This window comes from Salminus brasiliensis, chromosome 2 (assembly GCF_030463535.1).
Source record: "Salminus brasiliensis chromosome 2, fSalBra1.hap2, whole genome shotgun sequence".
Classification (NCBI taxonomy): domain Eukaryota; kingdom Metazoa; phylum Chordata; class Actinopteri; order Characiformes; family Bryconidae; genus Salminus; species Salminus brasiliensis.
This window is the reverse complement of record NC_132879.1, coordinates 254,232-276,078: the sequence shown is the minus strand read 5'-3', so window position 1 is coordinate 276,078 and position 21,847 is coordinate 254,232. Positions and strand designations below refer to the sequence as shown.

At 37.8% G+C, this 21,847-nt stretch overlaps 1 protein-coding gene across 1 annotated transcript in view; it reads left to right on the top strand.

The window, feature by feature from the left end:
• cmah (cytidine monophospho-N-acetylneuraminic acid hydroxylase) overlaps nucleotides 1-14,253 on the top strand; it is a 34,554-nt gene extending 20,301 nt beyond the window's left edge. Inside the window, exons 7-11 of the mRNA XM_072674062.1 lie at nucleotides 11,591-11,595; nucleotides 11,679-11,853; nucleotides 12,161-12,277; nucleotides 13,176-13,291; nucleotides 14,049-14,253. Of these exons, the coding sequence (XP_072530163.1) occupies nucleotides 11,591-11,595; nucleotides 11,679-11,853; nucleotides 12,161-12,277; nucleotides 13,176-13,291; nucleotides 14,049-14,253 (618 nt within the window). The remainder of the gene's footprint in view (nucleotides 1-11,590; nucleotides 11,596-11,678; nucleotides 11,854-12,160; nucleotides 12,278-13,175; nucleotides 13,292-14,048) is intronic.
• Nucleotides 14,254-21,847: the final 7,594 nt, after the last annotated feature.

The window sequence follows — 21,847 nt, the reverse complement described above, 5'->3', positions numbered from 1 at the left end:
TTACTGGATATTAATGTTATAAGAGCTTCATACTGGATATTAATATTATTAGAGCTTCATACTGGATATTAATGTTCTTAGAGCTTCATACTGGATATTAATGTTATCAGAGCTTCATACTGGATATTAATGTTATTAGAGCTTAATTCTGGATATTAATATTATTAGAGCTTCATACTGGACATTAATGTTATTAGAGCTTCATACTGGATATTAATGCTATTAGAGCTTCATACTGGATATTAATGTTATTAGAGCTTCATACTGGATATTAATGCTATTAGAGCTTCATACTGGATATTAATGTTATCAGAGCTTCATACTGGATATTAATGCTATTAGAGCTTCACACTGGATATTAATGTTATTAGAGCTTCATACTGGATATTAATGTTATCAGGCTTCATACTGGTATTAATGTTATTAGAGCCTCATATTGGATATTATGTTATTAGAGCTTCATACTGGATATTAATGTTATAAGAGCTTCATACTGGATATTAATATTATTAGAGCTTCATACTGGATATTAATATTATTAGAGCTTTATACTGGATATTAATATTATTAGAGCTTCATACTGGATATTAATGTTATCAGAGCTTAATTCTGGATATTAATGTTATTAGAGCTTCATACTGGATATTAATGTTTTTAGAGCTTCATACTGGATATTAATGCTATTAGAGCTTCATACTGGATATTAATGATATAAGAGCTTCATACTGGATATTAATATTATTAGAGCTTCATACTGGATTATTAATGTTCTTAGAGCTTCATACTGGATATTAATGCTATTAGAGCTTCATACTGGATATTAATGTTATCAGAGCTTCATACTGGATATTAATGCTATTAGAGCTTCACACTGGATATTAATGTTATTAGAGCTTCATACTGGATATTAATGTTATCAGAGCTTCATACTGGATATTAATGTTATTAGAGCTTCATACTGGATATTAATGTATAAGAGCTTCATACTGGATATTAATATTATTAGAGCTTCATACTGGATATTAATGTTCTAGAGCTTCATACTGGATATTAATGTTATCAGAGCTTCATACTGGATATTAATGTTATTAGAGCTTAATTCTGGATATTAATATTATTAGAGCTACATACTGGACATTAATGTCATTAGAGCTTCATACTGGATATTAATGCTATTAGAGCTTCATACTGGATATTAATGTTATTAGAGCTTCATACTGGATATTAATGCTATTAGAGCTTCATACTGGATATTAATGTTATTACAGCTTAATTCTGGATATTAATGTTATTAGAGCTTCATACTGGATATTAATGTTATTAGAGCTTAATTCTGGATATTAATATTATTAGAGCTACATACTGGACATTAATGTCATTAGAGCTTCATACTGGATATTAATTGCTATTAGAGCTTCATACTGGATATTAATGTTATTAGAGCTTCATACTGGATATTAATGCTATTAGAGCTTCATACTGGATATTAATGTTATTACAGCTTAATTCTGGATATTAATGTTATAGAGCTTCATACTGGATATTAATTTTATTTGAGCTTCATACTGGACATTAATGTTATAAGAGCTTCATACTGGATATTAATATTATTAGAGCTTCATCCTGGATATTAATATTATTAGAGCTCATACTGGATATTAATGTTATCAGAGCTTAATTCTGGATATTAATGTTATTAGAGCTTCATACTGGATATTAATGTTATTAGAGCTTCATACTGGATATTAATGCTATTAGAGCTTCATACTGGATATTAATGTTATAAGAGCTTCATACTGGATATTAATGTTATTAGAGCTTCATACTGGATATTAATGTTCTTAGAGCTTCATACTGGATATTAATGTTATCAGAGCTTCATACTGGATATTAATGTTATTAGAGCTTAATTCTGGATATTAATATTATTAGAGCTTCATACTGGACATTAATGTTATTAGAGCTTCATACTGGATATTAATGCTATTAGAGCTTCATACTGGATATTAATGTTATTAGAGCTTCATACTGGATATTAATGCTATTAGAGCTTCATACTGGATATTAATGTTATCAGAGCTTCATACTGGATATTAATGCTATTAGAGCTTCACACTGGATATTAATGTTATTAGAGCTTCATACTGGATATTAATGTTATTAGAGCTTCATACTGGATATTATGTTATTAGAGCCTCATATTGGATATTAATGTATTAGAGCTTCATACTGGATATTAATGTTATAAGAGCTTCATACTGGATATTAATATTATTAGAGCTTCATACTGGATATTAATTTATTAGAGCTTTATACTGGATATTAATATTATTAGAGCTTCATACTGGATATTAATGTTATTAGAGCTTAATACTGGATATTAATGTTATTAGAGCTTCATACTGGATATTAATGCTATTAGAGCTTCATACTGGATATTAATGTTATTAGAGCTTCATACTGGATATTAATATTATTAGAGCTTCATACTGGATATTAATATTATTAGAGCTTTATACTGGATATTAATATTATTAGAGCTTCATATTGGATATTAATATTATTAGAGCTTCATACTGGATATTAATGTTCTTAGAGCTTCATACTGGATATTAATGTTATTAGAGCTTCATACTGGATATTAATGTTAATAGAGCTACAGTGCATCCGGAAAGTATTCACAGCGCTTCACTTTTTCCACATTTTGTTAGGTTACAGCCTTATTCCAAATTGTATTAAATTAATCTCTTTCCTCAAAATTCTACACAAAATACCCCATTATGACCATGTGAAAAAAGTTTTCTTGAGAGTTCTGAAAATTTATTAAAATTAAAAAACAAAGAAATCATATTTACGTAAGTATTCACAGCCTTTGCTTAATACTTTGTAGAACCACCCTTGGCAGCAACTACAGCCTCAAGTCTTTTTGAATATGATGCCACAAGCTTGGCACACCTCTCTTTAGGCAGTTTTGCCCATTCTTCTTTGCAGTACCTCTGAAGCTCCATCAGGTTGGATGGGAGACGTCTGTGCACAGCCATTTTCAGATCTCTCCAGAGATGTTCAATCGGATTCAAGTCTGGGCTCTGGCTGGGCCACTCCAGGACATTCACAGAGTGGTCCTGAAGCCACTCCTTTGAGATCTTGGCTGTGTGCTTCGGATCGTTGTCCTGCTGAAAAATGAACCATCGCCCCAGTCTGAGGTCAAGAGCGCTATGGAGTAGGTTTTCATCCAGGATGTCTCTGTACATTGCTGCATTCATCTTTCCCTCTATCCTGACTAGTCTGGCAGTTCCTGCTGCTGAAAAACATCCCCATAGCATGATGCTGCCACCACCATGCTTGACTGTAGGGATGGTATTGGCCTCGTGATGAGCAGTGCCTGGTTTCCTTCAAACATAACGCCTGGCATTCACACCAAAGAGTTCAATCTTTGTCTCATCAGACCAGAGAATTTTGTTTCTCATGGTCTGAGAGTCCTTCAGGTGCCTTTTGGCAAATTCCAGATGGGCTGCCTTGTGCCTTTTACTAAGGAGTGGCTTTCGCCTGGCCACTCTACCATACAGGCCTGATTGGTGGATTGCTGCAGAGATGGTTGTCCTTCTGCAAGGTTCTCCTCTCTCCACGGAGGAACGCTGGAGCTCTGACAGAGTGACCATCGGGTTCTTGGTCACCTCCCTGACCAAGGCCCTTCTCCCCGATCGCTCAATTTAGATGGCCGGCCAGCTCTAGGAAGAGTCCTGGTGGTTCCAAACTTCTTCCATTTACGGATGATGGAGGCCACTGTGCTCATTGGGACCTTCAAAGCAGCAGAAATTTTTCTGTATCCTTCCCCAGATTTGTGCCTCGAGACTATTTTGTCTCGGAGGTCTACAGACAATTCCTTTGACTTCATGCTTGGTGTTTGCGCTCTGACATGCAGTCAACTGTGGGACCTTATATAGACAGGTGTGTGCCTTTCCAAATCATGTCCAATCAACTGGATTTACCACAGGGGGACTCCATTTAAGCTGTAGAAACATCTCAAGGATGATCAGTGGAAACAGGATGCACCTGAGCTCAATTTTGAGCTTCATGGCGAAGGCTGTGAATACTTACGTAAATGTGATTTCTTAGTTTTTTATTTTTAATAAATTTTCAGAACTCTCAAGAAAACTTTTTTCACATGGTCATAATGGGGTATTTTGTGTAGAATTTTGAGGAAAGAGATTAATTTAATACAATTTGGAATAAGGCTGTAACCTAACAAAATGTGGAAAAAGTGAAGCGCTGTGAATACTTTCCGGATGCACTGTATATACTGGATATTAATGTTATTAGAGCTTCATACTGGATATTAATTTTAATTGAGCTTCATACTGGACATTAATGTTATAAGAGCTTCATACTGGATATTAATATTATTAGAGCTTCATACTGGATATTAATGATATTAGGGCTTCATACTGGATTATTAATGTTATTAGAGCTTCATACTGGATATTAATGTTATTAGAGCTTCATACTGGATATTAATATTATTAGAGCTTCATACTGGATATTAATGTTATTAGAGCTTAAAACTGGATTATTAATGTTATTAGAGCTTCATACTGGATATTAATGCTAGTAGAGCTTCATACTGGATATTAATGTTATTAGAGCTTCATACTGGATATTAATATTATTAGAGCTTTATACTGGATATTAATGCTATTAGAGCTTCATACTGGATATTAATGTTATTAGAGCTTCATACTGGATATTAATATTATTAGAGCTTTATACTGGATATTAATATTATTAGAGCTTCATACTGGATATTAATATTATTAGAGCTTCATACTGGATATTAATGTTATCAGAGCTTAATTCTGGATATTAATGTTATTAGAGCTTCATACTGGATATTAATGTTATTAGAGCTTCATACTGGATATTAATGCTATTAGAGCTTCATACTGGATATTAATGTTATAAGACCTTCATACTGGATATTAATGCTATTAGAGCTTCATACTGGATATTAATGTTCTTAGAGCTTCATGCTGGATATTAATGTTATCAGAGCTTCATACTGGATATTAATGTTATTAGAGCTTAATTCTGGATATTAATGTTATTAGAGCTTCATACTGGACATTAATGCTATTAGAGCTTCAAACTGGATATTAATGTTATTAGAGCTTCATACTGGATATTAATGTTCTTAGAGCTTCATGCTGGATATTAATGTTATCAGAGCTTCATACTGGATATTAATGTTATTAGAGCTTAATTCTGGATATTAATGTTATTAGAGCTTCATACTGGACATTAATGCTATTAGAGCTTCATACTGGATATTAATGTTATTAGAGCTTCATACTGGATATTAATGTTATTAGAGCTTCATACTGGATATTAATGCTATTAGAGCTTCATACTGGATATTAATGTTATTAGAGCTTCATACTGGATATTAATGCTATTAGAGCTTCATACTGGATATTAATGTTATTAGAGCTTCATACTGGATATTAATATTATTAGAGCTTTATACTGGATATTAATGCTATTAGAGCTTCATACTGGATATTAATGTTATTAGAGCTTCATACTGGATATTAATATTATTAGAGCTTTATACTGGATATTAATATTATTAGAGCTTCATACTGGATATTAATATTATTAGAGCTTCATACTGGATATTAATGTTATCAGAGCTTAATTCTGGATATTAATGTTATTAGAGCTTCATACTGGATATTAATGTTATTAGAGCTTCATACTGGATATTAATGCTATTAGAGCTTCATACTGGATATTAATGTTATAAGACCTTCATACTGGATATTAATGCTATTAGAGCTTCATACTGGATATTAATGTTCTTAGAGCTTCATGCTGGATATTAATGTTATTAGAGCTTCATACTGGATATTAATGTTATTAGAGCTTAATTCTGGATATTAATGTTATTAGAGCTTAATTCTGGATATTAATATTATTAGAGCTTCATACTGGACATTAATGCTATTAGAGCTTCATACTGGATATTAATGCTATTAGAGCTTCATACTGGATATTAATGTTATCAGAGCTTCATACTGGATATTAATGTTATTAGAGCTTCATACTGGATATTAATGTTATTAGAGCTTCATACTGGATATTAATGTTATTTGAGCTTCATACTGGTTATTAATATTATTAGAGCTTTATACTGGATATTAATGCTATTAGAGCTTCATACTGGATATTAATGTTATTTGAGCTTCATACTGGATAATATTATTAGAGCTTTATACTGGATATTAATGTTATTAGAGCTTCATACTGGATATTAATATTATTAGAGCTTCATACTGGATATTAATGTTATCAGAGCTTAATTCTGGATATTAATGTTATTAGAGCTTCATACTGGATATTAATGTTATTAGAGCTTCATACTGGATATTAATGCTATTAGAGCTTCATACTGGATATTAATGTTATAAGACCTTCATACTGGATATTAATGCTATTAGAGCTTCATACTGGATATTAATGTTCTTAGAGCTTCATGCTGGATATTAATGTTATCAGAGCTTCATACTGGATATTAATGTTATTAGAGCTTAATTCTGGATATTAATGTTATTAGAGCTTAATTCTGGATATTAATATTATTAGAGCTTCATACTGGACATTAATGTTATTAGAGCTTCATACTGGATATTAATGCTATTAGAGCTTCATACTGGATATTAATGCTATTAGAGCTTCATACTGGATATTAATGTTATCAGAGCTTCATACTGGATATTAATGCTATTAGAGCTTCACACTGGATATTAATTTTATTAGAGCTTCATACTGGATATTAATGTTATCAGAGCTTCATACTGGATATTAATGTTATTAGAGCTTCATATTGGATATTAATGTTATTAGAGCTTCATACTGGATATTAATGATATTAGAGCTTCATACTGGATTATTAATGTTATTAGAGCTTCATACTGGATATTAATGTTATTAGAGCTTCACACTGGATATTAATGTTATTAGAGCTTCATTCTGGATATTAATGTTATCAGAGCTTCATACTGGATATTAATGTTATTAAAGCTTAATACTGGATTATTAATGTTATCAGAGCTTCATACTGGATATTAATGCTATTAGAACTTCATACTGGATATTAATGCTATTAGAGCTTCATACTGGATATTAATGTTAATAGAGCTTCATACTAGATATTAATGTTATCAGAGCTTCATACTGGATATTAATGTTATCAGAGCTTAATTCTGGATATTAATGTTATCAGAGCTTAATTCTGGATATTAATGTTATTAGAGCTTCATACTGGATATTAATGCTATTAGAGCTTCATACTGGATATTAATGTTATAAGAGCTTCATACTGGATATTAATATTAGTAGAGCTTCATACTGGATATTAATGTTCTTAGAGCTTCATACTGGATATTAATGTTATCAGAGCTTCATACTGGATATTAATGTTATTAGAGCTTAATTCTGGATATTAATATTATTAGAGCTTCATACTGGATATTAATGTTCTTAGAGCTTCATACTGGATATTAATGTTATCAGAGCTTCATACTGGATATTAATGTTATTAGAGCTTAATTCTGGATATTAATGTTATTAGAGCTTCATACTGGACATTAATGTTATTGGAGCTTCATACTGGATATTAATGCTATTAGAGCTTCATACTGGATATTAATGTTATTAGAGCTTCATACTGGATATTAATGCTATTAGAGCTTCATACTGGATATTAATGTTATCAGAGCTTCATACTGGATATTAATACTATTAGAGCTTCAGACTGGATATTAATGTTATTAGAGCTTCATACTGGATATTAATGTTATCAGAGCTTCATACTGGATATTAATGTTATTAGAGCTTCATACTGGATATTAATGTTATAAGAGCTTCATACTGGATATTAATATTATTAGAGCTTCATACTGGATATTAATGTTCTTAGAGCTTCATACTGGATATTAATGTTATCAGAGCTTCATACTGGATATTAATGTTATTAGAGCTTAATTCTGGATATTAATATTATTAGAGCTACATACTGGACATTAATGTCATTAGAGCTTCATACTGGATATTAATGCTATTAGAGCTTCATACTGGATATTAATGTTATTAGAGCTTCATACTGGATATTAATGCTATTAGAGCTTCATACTGGATATTAATGTTATTACAGCTTAATTCTGGATATTAATGTTATTAGAGCTTCATACTGGATATTAATTTTATTTGAGCTTCATACTGGACATTAATGTTATAAGAGCTTCATACTGGATATTAATATTATTAGAGCTTCATACTGGATATTAATATTATTAGAGCTTCATACTGTATATTAATGTTATCAGAGCTTAATTCTGGATATTAATGTTATTAGAGCTTCATACTGGATATTAATGTTATTAGAGCTTCATACTGGATATTAATGCTATTAGAGCTTCATACTGGATATTAATGTTATAAGAGCTTCATACTGGATATTAATATTATTAGAGCTTCATACTGGATATTAATGTTCTTAGAGCTTCATACTGGATATTAATGTTATCAGAGCTTCATACTGGATATTAATGTTATTAGAGCTTAATTCTGGATATTAATATTATTAGAGCTTCATACTGGACATTAATGTTATTAGAGCTTCATACTGGATATTAATGCTATTAGAGCTTCATACTGGATATTAATGTTATTAGAGCTTCATACTGGATATTAATGCTATTAGAGCTTCATACTGGATATTAATGTTATCAGAGCTTCATACTGGATATTAATGCTATTAGAGCTTCACACTGGATATTAATGTTATTAGAGCTTCATACTGGATATTAATGTTATCAGAGCTTCATACTGGATATTAATGTTATTAGAGCCTCATATTGGATATTAATGTTATTAGAGCTTCATACTGGATATTAATGTTATAAGAGCTTCATACTGGATATTAATATTATTAGAGCTTCATACTGGATATTAATATTATTAGAGCTTTATACTGGATATTAATATTATTAGAGCTTCATACTGGATATTAATGTTATCAGAGCTTAATTCTGGATATTAATGTTATTAGAGCTTCATACTGGATATTAATGTTATTAGAGCTTCATACTGGATATTAATGCTATTAGAGCTTCATACTGGATATTAATGATATAAGAGCTTCATACTGGATATTAATATTATTAGAGCTTCATACTGGATATTAATGTTCTTAGAGCTTCATACTGGATATTAATGCTATTAGAGCTTCATACTGGATATTAATGTTATCAGAGCTTCATACTGGATATTAATGCTATTAGAGCTTCACACTGGATATTAATGTTATTAGAGCTTCATACTGGATATTAATGTTATCAGAGCTTCATACTGGATATTAATGTTATTAGAGCTTCATACTGGATATTAATGTTATAAGAGCTTCATACTGGATATTAATATTATTAGAGCTTCATACTGGATATTAATGTTCTTAGAGCTTCATACTGGATATTAATGTTATCAGAGCTTCATACTGGATATTAATGTTATTAGAGCTTAATTCTGGATATTAATATTATTAGAGCTACATACTGGACATTAATGTCATTAGAGCTTCATACTGGATATTAATGCTATTAGAGCTTCATACTGGATATTAATGTTATTAGAGCTTCATACTGGATATTAATGCTATTAGAGCTTCATACTGGATATTAATGTTATTACAGCTTAATTCTGGATATTAATGTTATTAGAGCTTCATACTGGATATTAATGTTATTAGAGCTTAATTCTGGATATTAATATTATTAGAGCTACATACTGGACATTAATGTCATTAGAGCTTCATACTGGATATTAATGCTATTAGAGCTTCATACTGGATATTAATGTTATTAGAGCTTCATACTGGATATTAATGCTATTAGAGCTTCATACTGGATATTAATGTTATTACAGCTTAATTCTGGATATTAATGTTATTAGAGCTTCATACTGGATATTAATTTTATTTGAGCTTCATACTGGACATTAATGTTATAAGAGCTTCATACTGGATATTAATATTATTAGAGCTTCATCCTGGATATTAATATTATTAGAGCTTCATACTGGATATTAATGTTATCAGAGCTTAATTCTGGATATTAATGTTATTAGAGCTTCATACTGGATATTAATGTTATTAGAGCTTCATACTGGATATTAATGCTATTAGAGCTTCATACTGGATATTAATGTTATAAGAGCTTCATACTGGATATTAATGTTATTAGAGCTTCATACTGGATATTAATGTTCTTAGAGCTTCATACTGGATATTAATGTTATCAGAGCTTCATACTGGATATTAATGTTATTAGAGCTTAATTCTGGATATTAATATTATTAGAGCTTCATACTGGACATTAATGTTATTAGAGCTTCATACTGGATATTAATGCTATTAGAGCTTCATACTGGATATTAATGTTATTAGAGCTTCATACTGGATATTAATGCTATTAGAGCTTCATACTGGATATTAATGTTATCAGAGCTTCATACTGGATATTAATGCTATTAGAGCTTCACACTGGATATTAATGTTATTAGAGCTTCATACTGGATATTAATGTTATTAGAGCTTCATACTGGATATTAATGTTATTAGAGCCTCATATTGGATATTAATGTTATTAGAGCTTCATACTGGATATTAATGTTATAAGAGCTTCATACTGGATATTAATATTATTAGAGCTTCATACTGGATATTAATATTATTAGAGCTTTATACTGGATATTAATATTATTAGAGTTTCATACTGGATATTAATGTTATCAGAGCTTAATTCTGGATATTAATGTTATTAGAGCTTCATACTGGATATTAATGTTATTAGAGCTTCATACTGGATATTAATGCTATTAGAGCTTCATACTGGATATTAATGTTATAAGAGCTTCATACTGGATATTAATATTATTAGAGCTTCATACTGGATATTAATGTTCTTAGAGCTTCATACTGGATATTAATGTTATCAGAGCTTCATACTGGATATTAATGTTATTAGAGCTTAATTCTGGATATTAATATTATTAGAGCTTCATACTGGACATTAATGTTATTAGAGCTTCATACTGGATATTAATGTTATTAGAGCTTCATACTGGATATTAATGCTATTAGAGCTTCATACTGGATATTAATGTTATCAGAGCTTCATACTGGATATTAATGCTATTAGAGCTTCACACTGGATATTAATGTTATTAGAGCTTCATACTGGATATTAATGTTATCAGAGCTTCATACTGGATATTAATGTTATTAGAGCCTCATATTGGATATTAATGTTATTAGAGCTTCATACTGGATATTAATGATATTAGAGCTTCATACTGGATTATTAATGTTATTAGAGCTTCATACTGGATATTAATGTTATTAGAGCTTCACACTGGATATTAATGTTATTAGAGCTTCATTCTGGATATTAATGTTATCAGAGCTTCATACTGGATATTAATGTTATCAGAGCTTCATACTGGATATTAATGTTATTAGAGCTTCTTTTTTAATTAGACTCTGTATGTTAACAGTATGACTTTACTTTTTAATTAATGTAATCATGGCTGTGTGTGTGTGTGTGTGTGTGTGTGTGTGTGTGTAGGGACGCTGTCACTGATCCGCCAGCAGGTGTGCGGGTGTTTAAGGAATTCTGGGAGTTTGATGTGTATGTGGATAAACTCAACGCCTCCGTCTCGTCTGAAGTGTTTAAAGACGAGAGCTGGATCCGGGTTTATTACAGCTGGGCCGGATTTCAGAACTACAACCTGGTGATCCGGGTGAGGAGCGCCCTCCGCTCTGCACTGCACAGTTAGCTGAGTTAGCATTTCAGCTGTGACTAGCAGTGAGAGTCCGGAAACAATCCTGCTGACTCACTGAAACAGTCAAAGCAGATCTGATCAGGTCCTGAGTGTGTGTGTGTGTGTGTGTGTGTCTTTAATGATAAATTTATAGCTGATTTGGGAAGATTTATATAAAACATTGTGTTCAGTGTGAGAATTAGCTCTGTGTGCACTAACCAGAGTGAGCGAGCACTCTGCAGGAGTGAGACCTCACCCGCCACTCTTTCTGCTCTCTGTGTCTCAGATGATCGAGACGGACGATGATTTCCAGCGGCTGGACGGAGGTTATGATTACCTGGTGGACTTTCTGGACCTGTCCTTCCCCTCCGTCCGCCCGCAGAGGGAGCACTCCTACCTGGAGGTGAACCCCACCATCACACTCCGACACAGCAGAAGACACCAGTGTATTTACTAAAAGAGCGGTTACTAAACAAACACACGTGAACACACATCAGAGACGGCAGCAGACACATACACACTGACGGTAGTATAAGGACACCTGTCCGGAAGCTCCGGTCTCTGGGATGGACACAGAAGTGTCCAGGTCTCTGAACATCTCCTGGACTTCAGTTAAACCCATCATTAAGGAATGGAGGAATACGACACACAGAGCAGACCGTCCTCACACACTGAGGGACCGAGCAGGAAGGAGACTAGTGAGGGAGGACAGCAGGACAGCCAGGACAGCTCTGAGGGAGTTAAAGCTTCAGCAGCTGAGACGGGAGAGACTCTGCGTTCCACAGCTGCTGCCCGGGTTCTTCACCAGTCAGAGCTCTATGGGAGAGCAGCACAGGTTCTCTGGTCTGATGAGACCAAGCTGGAGCTCTCTGGCCTTCAGACTAGACTCCAGACACCACACACACTCCCTCCCCCCGTGAGCCTCGGCGTAACCCCCTCAGAGCAGTGCTGGGTGTCCTGGTGTCCTCCCTCAGGTGCCGTATTCCTCCATTCCTTAATGATGGGTTTAACTGAACTGCAGGAGATGTTGTAGAGAGTCCGGCTGATGCTCCTCAATGAGCTTCTCTCTGGGCTGTCCTGAGAGTCTTCTGTCTTCATGGTGTCTTCATTTGTGTCTCCAAAGACCGGAGCTTCCAGACAGGTGACTCAGGTGATCTCCACTCCACTAACTGTGAGACCACCTGCACCACCTGCTATTAAAGAAAGAAAAGCCCAGCCCAGTTATATTGATTATGATTCCATTTATACAAGCAATAAAAGAGGAAATATTCAAGGGAGTGTGTGTGTGTGTGTGTGTGTAGATCCAGAACAGAGTGGGGGTGATGAGGAATGTGGTTTTGAATGGTCTGCTGTGGGACGATCTGTACATCGGCTTCAACAACAGAATCAGCCGAGACCCAGATATCTACCACCATCGGTACACACACACACACACACACACACAACATCAAGTCTGATGATGATAATTATGATGGTGATAATGGTGCTGATGTGATGGTGGCACTGATGGTGATTATAATGATGATGATGACGATGATGATTATAATGATGACGATGGTGATGATGATTATAATGATGATGATGATGACGATGGTGATGATTATAATGATGATGATGATGACGATGGTGATGATTATAATGATGACGATGGTGATGATGATTATAATGATGATGATGACGATGGTGATGATTATAATGATGATGATGACGATGGTGATGATTATAATGATGACGATGGTGATGATGATTATAATGATGATTATAATGATGATGATGATGACGATGGTGATGATTATAATGATGACGATGGTGATGATGATTATAATGATGATGATGATGATGGTGATGATTATAATGATGATGATGATGACGATGGTGATGATGATTATAATGATGATGATGGTGATTATAATGATGATGATGACGATGGTGATGATGATGATGGTGATTAAAATGATGATGATGACGAAAATGATGATGATTATAATGATGATGATGATGATGATGGTGATTATAATGATTATGTTGGTGATTATGATAAAGGTGGTGGTGATGATGATGATGATGATGATTTTGTAGTAATTAATGTCATATCTGATATTATTGATTACTGTCTGGATTATTGATTACCGTGAGTCCGTGACTGTTGTAACCTCCTTGTTTTTGTCCGGCAGGTTTTGGACACACTTCCAGTCGGAGTTGCCGCTCTCAGCGCCTGACTGGAACACCTTTCTCAGAGAACGCCCCGCCCCCAATCCCGCCCCCACTCCCGCCCTCCTGCCAGCACTCCTCCCTCAGCAGGGCCACTCCTCCCTCTTCTTTCACTTCTGGCTGAAGCTGGTTCGGTGGGTGGAGTGGGTGCGCCGATACTTTTGGTAAAGTCGTTTAAACAGAGCTCAAAGGTCTCAGGACATCTCAACTGTTTACGTATTCAACATTTACAAACACACACAAACACACACACAAACACACACACACACACACACAAACACAAACACACACACAAACTCTCACTGTTTGTTGATGAAAGTGAGATTTAGCTGTAGGTTTTCTGTTTACCGTGTTTACTTGAACACTTCACAGCTTGATTGATTGATTGATTATTTGATTATATTATTAAAGTAAAGCAACCACAGGTCTAGCGCCTCTCCACCTCCATATGTCTCAATGACAAAACTCCGCCCATTATCCATCCCATCTTCGTCCTCTGAACTGTCTCTCCATCTCCAGTGTCTCCAGATTCCAGCAGTTTGTCTCCCTGTGCTTTTATTTCCCCCAGAAATCAGTTTTTAACCCCTACTCTGCTCTATCGTAAGAAGGCGGGGCTACACTAAATGATTTACAGATTGACAGCCTTGTCTAGAAGAGAGCGCTCGTCTGCAGCAGGACCTGCATGGCGTCCTCTCTGTTCAGTACATGGAGGAGCTGAGCTGTAGAGGAACCTACATGAGCTGCACTTTTACTGCTGGAGCGTCCACTTACCGGACAGACCGGGAAACCAGGGGGAAATCCGCTCAGTGAAGGCGGTCTGAGACACTGAGGCTCGGCCTGGGTGAAGAGGGCGGGTCTACCAAATGAGTATGCGAGTCTGGCTCCGCAGCTTATCCAGCGCTAAACTACTTGCACCTCTAAGAGAACCTGTAAAAGCAGAAAACTACACGGATCACTACACTACATTAGAACACAGTCTAGCACCGTGAGACCGTTAAATCCTCATACAGCTATATCTCTTGTTTTTCTACTGAACCTGCTCTTTCTCACCAAGATCTCCAATAAATCTCCTTCTGCTCAGAGTTTGTGCTTCTCTTTAATTAAACGTTCATTAAAAGTTGTGAATGAGAGATTTCTAAATTCCCCCAGCATTAACTTTCCCTACTGCTAGCTGGAATAGTGCACAATTAGCACAGTGCCCCCTGCTGGAGGCACTACACATACACCCCCTCATACACTATATAATCCCCCTCATACACTACATACACTACATACTCCCCCTCACACACTACATACACACACCTCATACACTACATACACCCCCTCATACACTACATACTCCCCCTCACACACTACATACACACACCTCATACACTACATACTCCCCCTCATACACTATATAATCCCCCTCATACACTACATACACTACATACTCCCCCTCACACACTACATACACACACCTCATACACTACATACACCCCCTCATACACTACATACTCCCCCTCACACACTACATACACACACCTCATACACTACATACTCCCCCTCACACACTACATACACACACCTCATACACTACATACACCCCCTCATACACTACATACACTACATACACCCCCTCATACACTACATACACCCCCTCATACACTACATACACCCCCTCATACACTACATACACCCCCCTCATACACTACATACACTACATACACCCCCTCATACACTACATACTCCCCCTCACACACTACATACACACACCTCATACACTACATACACCCCCTCATACACTACATACACCCCCCTCATACACTACATACACTACATACTCCCCCTCACACACTACATACACTACATACACCCCCTCATACACTACATACACCCCCCTCATACACTACATTCACCCCCTCATACACTAAATACACTACATACTCCCCCTCATACATTACATACTCCCCCTCATACACTACATACACCCCCTCATACACTACATACTCCCCCTCATACACTACATACACACACCTCATACACTACATACACCCCCTCATACACTACATACACTACATACTCCCCCTCACACACTACATACTCCCCCTCACACACTACATACACCCCCTCATACACTACATACACCCCCTCATACACTACATACACACACCTCATACACTACATACACCCCCTCATACACTACATACACACACCTCATACACTACATACACCCCCTCATACACTACATACACCCCCCTCATACACTACATACACTATATTCCCCCTCACACACTACATATACCCCCTCATACACTACATACACACACCTCATACACTACATACACCCACCTCAAACACTACATACACCCCCTCATACACTACATACACCCCCCTCATACACTACATACACCCCCACACACTACATACACCCCCTCATACACTACATACACTACATACACCCCCCTCATACACTACATACACCCCCATACACTACATTCAACGTACGTTCATTAAAAGTTGTGAATGAGAGATTTCTAAATTCCCCCAGCATTAACTTTCCCTACTGCTAGCTGGAATAGTGCACAATTAGCACAGTGCCCCCTGCTGGAGGACAGGAGCAAGTGCTGTGGGTTTACTGTGCCATTACTTTTACACACCCCCTCATACACTACATATACCCCCTCATACACAACATTCACTACATACACCCCCTCATACACTACATTCACCCCCCCATACACTACATACACTACATACACCCCCCCATACACTACATACACCCCCTCATACACAACATACACTACATACACCCCCTCATACACTACATTCACCCCCCCATACACTACATACACTACATATACCCCCTCATACACTACATTCACCCCCTCATACACTACATACACTACATACACCCCCCCATACACTACATATACCCCCTCATACACTACATATACCCCCTCATACACTACATATACACCCTCATACACTACACACACTACATACACCCCCTCATACACAACATACACTACATACACTCCCTCATACACTACATTCACCCCCCCATACACTACATATACCCCCCTCATACACTACATACTCCCCCTCATACACTACATACACTACATACACCCCCCCATACACTACATATACCCCCCTCATACACTACATACACTACATACACCCCCCCATACACTACATATACCCCCTCATACACTACATATACCCCCTTATACACTACATTCACCCCCTCATACACTACATACACCCCCCCATACACTACATATACACCCTCATACACTACACACACTACATACACCCCCTCATACACTACATACACCCCCCTCATACCCTACATATACCCCCTCATACACTACATACACCCCCCTCATACCCTACATACACCCCCCTCATACACTACATTCAACCCCTCATACACTACATACATACACCTCATACACTACATATACCCCCTCATACACTACATACACCCCCTCATACACTACATACTCCCCCTCACACACTACATACACCCCTCATACACTACATTCACCCCCTCATACACTACATACAGCATTAACTTTCCCTACTGCTAGCTCGAATACTGCACAATTAGCACAGTGCCCCCTGCTGGAGGACAGGAGCAAGTGCTGTGGGTTTACTGTGCCATTACTTTTACACACCCCCTCATACACTACATATACCCCCTCATACACAACATCCACTACATACACCCCCTCATACACTACATTCACCCCCCCATACACTACATACACTACATACACCCCCCCATACACTACATACACCCCCTCATACACAACATACACTACATACACCCCCTCATACACTACATTCACCCCCCCATACACTACATACACTACATACACCCCCCCATACACTACATTCACCCCCTCATACACTACATACACTACATACACCCCCCCATACACTACATTCACCCCCCCATACACTACATACACTACATACACCCCCCCATACACTACATACACCCCCTCATACACAACATACACTACATACACCCCCCCATACACTACATTCACCCCCTCATACACTACATACACTACATACACCCCCCCATACACTACATACACCCCCTCATACACTACATTCACCCCCCCATACACTACATACACTACATACACCCCCCCATACACTACATTCACCCCCTCATACACTACATACACTACATACACCCCCTCATACACTACATATACACCCTCATACACTACACACACTACATACACCCCCTCATACACAACATACACTACATACACCCCCTCATACACTACATTCACCCCCCCATACACTACATACACTACATACACCCCCTCATACACTACATACACTACATACACCCCCCCATACACTACATATACCCCCTCATACACTACATATACCCCCTCATACACTACATATACCCCCTCATACACTACATACATCCCCCCATACCCTACATATACCCCCTCATACACTACATATACCCCCCTCATACCCTACATATACCCCCTCATACACTACATACACCCCCCTCATACCCTACATACACCCCTCTCATACACTACATACACCCCCTCATACACTACATACACCCCCTCATACACTACATACTCCCCCTCACACACTACATACACCCCTCATACACTACATTCACCCCCTCATACACTACATTCACCCCCTCATACACTACATATACCCCCTCATACACTACATTCACCCCCTCACACACTACATATACCCCCTCATACACTACATTCACCCCCTAATACACTACATATACCTCCTCATACACTACATTCACCCCCTCATACACTACATATACCCCCTCATACACTACATATACCCCCTCATACACTACATTCACCCCCTCATACACTACATATACCCCCTCATACACTACATTCACCCCCTCATACACTACATATACCCCCTCAAACACTACATATACCCCCTCATACACTACATTCACCCCTCATACATACACCCCCTCATACACTACATACACCCCCTCATACACTACATACACCCCCTCATACACTACATATACCCCCTCATACACTACATACTCCCCCTCACACACGACATACACTACATTCACCCCCTCATACACTACATTCACCCCTCATACATACACCCCCTCATACACTACATACACCCCCTCATACACTACATACACTACATACTCCCCCTCACACACTACATACTCCCCCTCACACACTACATACACCCCCTCATACACTACATACACTACATACTCCCCCTCACACACTACATACACCCCCTCATACACTACATACACTACATACACCCCCTCATATACTACATACTCCCCCTCATACACTAAATACACCCCCTCATAGACTACATACACCCTCATACACTACATACACCCCCTCATACACTACATACACACACCTCATACACTACATATACCCCCTCATACACTACATACACCCCCTCATACACTACATTCAACCCCTCATACAATACATACACACACCTCATACACTACATATACCCCCTCATACACTACATACACCCCCTCATACACTACATACTCCCCCTCACACACTACATACACTACATTCACCCCCTCATACACTACATTCACCCCCTCATACACTACATATACCCCCTCATACACTACATACACCCCCTCATACACTACATACACCCCCTCATACACTACATACTCCCCCTCATACACTACATACTCCCACTCATACACTACATTCACCCCCTCATACACTACATTCACCCCCTCATACACTACATACTCCCCCTCACACACTACATACACTACATACACCCCTCATACACTACATTCACCCCCTCATACACTACATTCACCCCCTCATACACTACATATACCCCCTCATACACTACATATACCCCCTCATACACTACATTCACCCCTCATACATACACCCCCTCATACACTACATTCACCCCCTCATACACTACATATACCCCCTCATACACTACATACTCCCCCTCATACACTACATACACTACATACACCCCTCATACACTACATTCACCCCCTCATACACTACATTCACCCCCTCATACACTACATATACCCCCTCATACACTACATATACCCCCTCATACACTACATTCACCCCCTCATACACTACATTCACCCCTCATACATACACCCCCTCATACACTACATACACCCCCTCATACACTACATATACCCCCTCATACACTACATTCACCCCCTCATACACTACATATACCCCCTCATACACTACATTCACCCCCTCATACACTACATACACCCCCATACACTACATACACCCCCTCACACACTACATACTCCCCTTTACACACTACATACACCCCCCTCATACACTACATACACACCTCATACACTACATACTCCCCCTCATACACTACATACACCCCCTCATACACTACATACTCCCCCCTCATTCACTACATACACTACATACTCCCCCTCATACACTACATACACTACATACTCCCCCTCATACATTACATACACACACCTCATACACTACATACACCCCCTCATACACTACATACACTACATACTCCCCCTCACACACTACATACTCCCCCTCAAACACTATATACACCCCCTACACTACATACTCCCCCTCACACACTACATACTCCCCCTCACACACTACATACACCCCCTCATACACTACATACACTACATACTCCCCCTCATACACTACATACTCCCCCTCACACACTACATACACCCCCTCATACACTACACACTACATACTCCCCCTCACACACTACATACACCCCCTCATATACTACATACTCCCCCTCATACACTAAATACACCCCCTTATACACTACATACACCCCCTTATACACTACATACACCCCTCATACACTACATACACCCTCATACACTACATACACCCCCTCATACACTACATACACTACATACTCCCCCTCATACACTACATACACCCCCTCATACACAACATACACTACATACACCCTCATACACTACATATACCCCCTCATACACTACATACACTACATACTCCCCCTCATACACTACATTCACCCCCTCATACACTACATACACCCCCTCATACACTACATTCACCCCCTCATACACTACATACACCCCCTCATACACTACATACACACACCTCATACACTACATACTCGCCCTCATACACTACATTCACCCCCTCATACACTACATACACCCCCTCATACACTACATACACACACCTCATACACTACATACACACACCTCATACACTACATACACTACATACACACACCTCACACACTACAGCTCCAGCTCTTCTCACCACAGAGTTATTTAGTGTAACGCTGGAGGAACAGCTCAGTATTACAGTCAGTGCAGCGTGTTTCCAGACTGATGCTCCGCCCTCTCTCTTCCTGCCCTGCTTTAAGCTGGTGGTGCTCAGAGTTACAAACGGAAGGGGACGACTGTTTTACCCCCTCATCGTGTGTGTGTTTACGTGTCTGTGTGAGTGTGTGTGTCAGTGTGTGTGTGTGTGAGTGTCTGTGTGAGTAAGTGTCTGTGAGTGTGTGTGTGAGTGAGGGTGTGTGAGTATGTGTGAGTGTCTGTGTGTGTGTGTGAGTGTGTGTCTGTGTGAGTAAGTGTCTGTGTGAGTGAGTGTGTGTGTGTGTGGGTGTGTCAGTGTGTGTGCTGCAGTCTGCATGATTTTGTCACTTCTTCTTCACATCCTTCCTGTTCTAAATGTGGGTGGAGTTCTTCAGAGAAGAAAGT